At 41.6% G+C, this 7,135-nt stretch overlaps 1 protein-coding gene across 1 annotated transcript; it reads right to left on the bottom strand.

Annotated features, from left to right (window-relative positions):
* Nucleotides 1-565: 565 nt before the first annotated feature.
* LOC307131981 (extracellular calcium-sensing receptor-like) lies at nt 566-4,225 on the bottom strand (the record flags this gene model as incomplete). The annotated part of the gene is made up of 6 exons (XM_079826116.1): nt 566-1,494; nt 1,645-1,768; nt 2,352-2,579; nt 2,668-3,423; nt 3,509-3,797; nt 4,017-4,225. The coding sequence occupies 6 exons, from the start codon at nt 4,223-4,225 to the stop codon at nt 566-568; spliced, it is 2,535 nt and encodes an 844-aa protein (XP_079682242.1).
* Nucleotides 4,226-7,135: the final 2,910 nt, after the last annotated feature.

Genomic DNA, 7,135 nt, shown 5'->3' with positions numbered 1-7,135 from the left:
ACACTTGAAGAGGATTAGTCTCCCTTGCATGATCCCATTTTGTCTGATCATCTCTGATGTACATTGAGAGTGACCGACTGAAAGGGAACTGTTTTTTCCTGTAGTGTCTCTCCTTAAATCATGTAAATTCAACATATTTTTTTATGTATGTCCCTTTTTTCAACATTGCATACTTAATTTAACCTGAATATTACTTTAATTCATACTTGTCAAATCATACTTTAAATCATGAAGACCAAAAATTAAATAAATAAATACACCCTATTCAACAGTTAGTTCCCTTTTTTTTTTATTAATTTTCTTTGTTGTTTGGAAAAATGTGACCCCATGATGTTAATGTGACTAATTATGGTGCATCTCCCAGCTGGGGTTTAATTAAAGGGTTATTTATTTGTGTTTTTCTATGGCAAGATTTTGCATCAGCCTATTTTTCAGGTTGCTATGTGTCACAGTTCAATGTTATAGACATGAGACTTCAGTTTGACTTGTCCCAAAACCCACACACTTTCTTGAGGAGAAGGGAAAAAAAACACCTCCATGTAAATAGACATGTTGTTTTAATTTTTCAGTAGGGCTTGAGGGCTACGGACGTAGATGTTGTTTTTCCCATCACATGTTGCTTTGTATTTTGTTCAGGCTTAAACAGGATGATATAACATTTAGGTGCAAATATGCAGAATAGTAAACCAAAGCTTGAGGATAAAATGGCAAATATCTCGACAGCTACAGTAAATTTTCCAGGAGAACTGACATAAGCTGGAATAAATGTAAGCCATACAGCACAGAATATGAGCATACTGAATGTGATGAATTTGGCTTCATTGAAGTTATCAGGCAATGTGCGAGCCAAAAAAGCCAAAATGAAACACAAGACTGCCAGGAGGCTAATATAACCCATCACAGCCCAGAATCCTATAGTAGAACCGAGACTGCACTCAAGAATGATCTTTTCCTTATAATATTTCATATTTTTGTATGGAAATGGGGGAGAAATTGTTAGCCAAAGCACACAAATTAGAACCTGTATAAGTGTAAAGGCAAGAACACTGAGTCGTTGTTGTGAAGGCCCAAACCATTTCATGACATTACTTCCTGGAAGTGTAGCCTTGAAGGCCATTAACACCACTATTGTTTTCCCTAGAACACAGGAGATACAGAGGACAAAAGTGATCCCAAACGCTGTGTGACGCAACATACAGGACCACTCAGTGGGCAGACCAATGAAAGTAAGTGAACAGAGGAAACACAGAGTCAATGAGAAGAGCAGCAGGAAGCTCAGCTCTGAGTTGTTGGCTTTTACTATGGGGGTGTCCTTCTTTCTGTAAAACAGGATGGCCACCAGCGCAGTTAATCCTACTCCAAACAGTGAGAAAAAGACTAGCACTATACCCATAATTTCTGTGAATGACAGAAACTCTACAGCCTTCAGCACACAATTATTTTTCTCAGCATTAGACCAGTATTCCCCTGGACACTGCATGCAGTTAATTGAATCTGGAAAGGGAGTTGTGATCATTAGTTAGAGACAACAAAGTCATTGTTTAACTCCTTTGATAAGAAACAGCATCTTTAACATTAAAAAAAGATAACAAAAAGAGCAACTAACCAATTTTCTATGAAACTGTGAAATGGGCTGAAAATTACCTGTCTCATTACTGATTTCTCCTTCTGCACATGGAATACAGTCATAACAGCAGACAGGTTTTCCTTTCTGAACAGCCTTCCTAGTGCCTGGAGAACAGCTCTCACTGCATACAGAACTTGGCTTCTATATATAAAAAAAAACATTATAAAAATAAATACATTACATCATTCATAATATTGTTAACAGAATATTAATAATATATTTGTAGAATAAATGCTACTATGTACTTGCATCAAAAAATAAGTACAATGTACTTATTGTGTTCATATTGTATTGCAAAACACTTTCGCTGATATTGAGGTGGGATACGGGTAAAGTTAGGGACAGGTGTTGTGGTATGGGTAAGTTTAAGGGTAGGGTTATATGTAAGGGAAATGTCAACAGTGTAATTAGAAAGGTAACTACAGAAATTAATTACAGATGTATTTACATGCAGGTATTTTTAAAAAGTACAATAAGTACAATGTAAAAACATGTATGTATACAATAAGTGCATTGTATCAACTGATTAATTAAAATGTTATAAAGTTGGTCGAGTCCATGAATACTTCTCAGAAACAAAATACTTTGAAAGTGTTTGAAATTGACCACAATTTCTCAACATTTTAATGTTATTGCTTTTAATTATTAGTGTTTTGCTCTTTTTTATATTATATTCCCTTAATTTAAAAACAAACACAAGGACAAACAGGTTATTGCAGTTTACCTCCAACTGTCCTCCAGCCCAGATTATTTTTTCAATGCTAAGGTCTAAATTCTGGTTAGGAGGCAACGAGGCATCATAATATCCGACTGTTTTGAACTCGAATGATCCATCTGAGTCCTGCTGCCAGTTCACAACTTCATATAAAGCCACTACACCACCAGTGCTGTCAAACCACACATGATCTCCTGTCTTTATGGTGAAATGTATCTTTTTCAGAGCCTCAACCACCTAGCAAAAAAATAAAAGTTATCATTGGGGCATTTTAACATTTTGGTCCTATTTTCTATTAATTTCTTTTTTATATTTTATCTTTTACCTGCTGTGGTTGTATTGTCAGACCTTTCTCACAACCTTCTTGTTCTTTGCACTTGAATAGACTGTGTAGTGAATGAGCTACAGCATAAACTGCTTTGTAGACATTGCTTGAATATCTATGTTCAGTCACATCTTCATTGTAATTTTTCAACACAAGCAGATCATCATATCTGCTGCAACTTAATGCATATTGAAAATAATTTCCATCACTCTCTGAGCATGGAAAGGCTGTGTCCCAGAATTCTTTTATAACATATTCTGGAAACCCTTCAATATTGATTTTTCTGCTGGCAAACCCCAGTGACCCCGCCATTGCATGAAAACTGTATGGAGTTATGTAAGTCTTTGCAGTTATCCATGGCTCCACACCAATCATCTGGAGGCCTGTAATGTTCTGAATACTCAACTGATCAATAAGTAAGCCCATCTCAACAAAAGAAACAAATGCAACAATCACTTTTGCCGTGCCTCTTTCTATAGTGTCTACCACTTGTTTGAGTTTTTCTGGCTCTGTTCGGTAGAATTTCACAGAGTACTCCACACAAATCCCCTCTTCTTGGGCTGTTTTCAGAAATATGGCCATTCCATTGTTTCCATAGTCATTGTCACTGTTCACAGCTCCCACCCATGTCCAGCCTAAATGCTTGACTATGAATGCAAGTGCTCTGCTCTGGTGGTAATCACTAGAAATAGTCCTGAAGAATGAGGGGTAGTCCTTCCTATTACTGAGACATTCACATGAAGCAGAGTGACTTATCTGAAAACAACAAAAGAACAATAAACTATAAAAAAAGTCATCAGCATTGTGATTATGTCAACCATTTACTGTTATTTCTCTTTACCACTGGAATCTTAAAAGGTCCTGTAGTTCTGGACAGAATCACTGTGGCAGAAGTCTCTGATTCTCCTATGATAGCATGTAAAGGAGACTGCCCATTGCACTTGTACCCTTCTGCAATCTCCTGACCATTCATCAATCCCATAGTTGCAATCATGGTAGACAGTCTTGAACCACACGTATCATAAATTATGTAGCCAATAGAAACATTTGGGAGCAAAGTTTGACTTCTGTTGATCTCCTCAATGGCAAAGATCATAGTTTGGGCCAGCCGAAAATCTCTCATATTCACACTGTGGATGTATTAAACCAGTTAATAACAACAAAAATTAATACATATTTTTAAGTGGAAAGGGAATAAGAAGATTATATTCAAATATATGTTATGCCTGAAACATGGTAATATTTCAGTTTTCTTTTGAAAATTAATTTACAGATAAGCAGATTTTTTTTTTTTTTTTTTACAAATCAGTTTATATGAAATACATTTTCAGCTCTGATGTTTCACAAACCTGGAGCAAGATGGAGGCTGAGGTTTTTGCATAAACTCAAATGAAGGTAATGTTTCTTTTCTGTGGACTGCAAAAATTCCTCCAATAGTTACATCTCCATCCTTGAAAAACAACGGGTACTTCGGGTCTCCCATCATTCGACAAAAAGTGTTTTCCACCTTAGTATGAAGGTGATGAAAAACCAGGAGTGTGTAAAGAAAGAAAAGCATCCCAAAGAATGATGTCAAATGCACCTGACAAATGCAAACGACTTGATACAGTATTTGCACTTTTATTGACATAATTATTATGCATGATTGATTTTGAACATAGCCAATGTTCTCATAGGGCAAGACGTGATTCAGACCAAGCAGGAGTGGAATAGAGTCAAGTAAATGTGATAGAGTTTTGTTTTCTTAAATTATCAGAAAGATGTAAATTGTGAATTTTGGAATACTTTAATTACATATTTAGAAAGTAGAAACTTTTTTCTTTTTATTTAGTGCATAAAACATCAAATGTGTTTCAGAGTCAAAGCAATTTAAAATTAACTCATAATCACAAAGTGAATACAAATTGTTATGAAAATTATTGGCTTGGCTTCTCCTCCTCTTGTTCCGCTTCTTCTTTTTCGTTATTTCCAATGATGTATCTTAAGAGGAATCCCATGTCTTTTGGTATTCTTTATTATTATTTATTAAAAGAAAAACTACACTCGAGAAATGCTCTCATAATTTACTAATCTTTTTGCATCTGACCAACTGAACTGTTACCTGCGCATGCGTGAGTAAAGAAAGTGAAGTGAAAAAAGTGAAGTAATGAACACACACACGGAGCAGTGGGCAGCCATATTCACTGCATGAAAAGTGGGATTTTCGTCAGTATGTGGCACTGTAGATTGCCGTGAAACTTCAGGTTTACGACTGTGCACGGCAATTTGCAGGCAACACCGAAAACTGCCGTAAATTGACGGAAATTGACATGGGCCTTGCTTGGCAGTTGTCCCCCCATGACCCCCCCTCCCCTTAATTCTAGGGGAGGCTTTAACATGTAAATTAACATGCTGTGAGCTACACAAATGCAAATCCGAGTATAGCAGCAGGGGGAGTTCCCTTTCAGTCGGTCACTACGATGTACGTCGGTATTACCGACGAATTGGGATCACTTTAGAGAGCCCCTTTCAGCTTCGAGATTTAGAGAACAGGCCAATGGGCCATTGGCGTGCGATATTTGCATCTCGCGCTCCGCCCCGCGCCGTGGGTATAAACAGGACTTCATTCACTTCGGAGCCGAACGGCGTTGATGAAGCAAGCCTGCTTTTCTAAAAGAAAGCCTATCTGCAAGAGAGATGCTCCAGAGAACGAGAAGGACGCTCTGTGTTGGCGAAAAGGCACAATCAGCGCGACCGCATGTTCACCGCTGCATCAGCATAACAAACTGCTGTTCTCACAGCAACTGTCAGTTTGGTGAGGGCGTTTGTTTCAGTGAGTGCAACCACAGGACTGCACTTACCACCTGTGTGTTGCCGCGGTCTTCCCCTCGGTGCTTCATCACTGTTTAAAGAGCGTTTCCTCACAAAAGAGCAACACGGGTGTGACACTGCGTCTTTTTCAAGACGTCATTCCACTCGTGCGTTTCTGGATGCGGTTGTTTCCTGTCCTGACGGCCACGATCGCTCTCGCATAAACATATTGAGACTGTGTTCGTAGGTGATCCGTGTTCTCTCAGGGGAACGGGATCTACGCTGGTCATCTCGCCTTCCGCGTGAGGGTTTGAGTGTTCAGCGCGCCGTGTGCCGTCTAGCTGCCGGGTGACAGCGCGGGTTGCCACGGCAACTCAGCGCGCGTCACTCGGCACCTACGCATGTTGAGACTGTGTTTGTGGGTGGTCTATGCTCTCTAATGAGAGCATAGCCACGTCGGCGCGCTGTTCGTCTTGCCTTTTTCATAAGGGCTTGAGTGTTCAGCGCGCCGTGTGCCGTCTCACGGCCATGCCCACTGTCTCACGTGTCTGCTGGTAGCTTACAGATGGGATTGCTGGTCCTTAAAAAAGGGACCTAGCATTTCGTTTGGGGCTCTAGCAGAGGACAGATGTCAATCGCTGCATCGGAGAGAGGGCTGTTATGTGTTGAAAATGAAGATGATGCTGAGATTCCCACTATAATAGTGGGCGCTCATGCTGAATCCGATTCATACTTGACAGCCATGCTTTCCCGGGTGGCTGAGGCATAGTGCAACGCATAAATCGCCTTGCCTGCCCCTTGCCTTTCCCGGATGTGCGTTGGAAGGCTTTTGCATTGTGGAACTATTGGTGCCAAAATATGGAACACCAATAGGGCCATAATCTGTATAAAGTTTTCCTCTCTCTCACTACCCTCATCGGTGGGGTGGCAGTGCCACTAGCAGGCCACCTCCGCCCTGCTTAGGGCACTCAGCCGAGGTTGAGCTGCGCACAGCGCTGGCCCTTGGCTAGAAGATGTCCACCCTGGTCCAGAAACACCATTGACCCGGATTTGGTTCGGAACTGTTCTTCCCCCGGAGGAGGGCCGGGTGGAAAACCATTAGTAATTCTGTTCCGCCACTGGGGTTTAAAACAGCAAGTGGTACCCAAAAGTATATATGTATAAAAAAAAAGAGCAGTTACAATATCTCTGGGTCTTGGGAGTTCAGGAATGGCAGCGTGTGACGCTACAAGCCTCACCGCCCTCATTCCCCTTCCCACAAGAGGGCGAGAATGGCAGTGTGTGACGCTACAAGCCTCCCCACTCTCATTCCCCTCTTCTCAGCGGGTGTGGACGACAGTGCGCGACGCTATGCCTCGTCACTCTTGTTCCCCGCTGAGGAAGGAGGTGAGGCAGACCGTGTGCAACGCCACAAAGCCTTGCCACGCTCAGCCCCTCCTTCATTTGGAGAGTGCGCTAGGCGGTGTACAACGCTTCCATGCCTTGTCAGCCTCTGGTGCCTCTCCAAATCGCCAGTAGGGGGTGCCGGCTGTGGGAACGCACTCAAGTGGCCTTCCCACACTCGCACACCCCCTCAGCGGATGCAGGTCGTGTGTCAGACCCAGACCCCTACACGGACCACTCCCATGTCGTCCTTGGGTCCCTGCATTCCGCCTCGCTGCCCTGCTGCGGGTACGTC

Source organism: Gobio gobio, assembly GCF_949357685.1.
Source record: "Gobio gobio genome assembly, chromosome: 9".
Taxonomy (NCBI): domain Eukaryota; kingdom Metazoa; phylum Chordata; class Actinopteri; order Cypriniformes; family Gobionidae; genus Gobio; species Gobio gobio.
The sequence above is the reverse complement of the archived record's forward strand: the minus strand, read 5'-3'. Positions and strand labels throughout refer to the sequence as shown.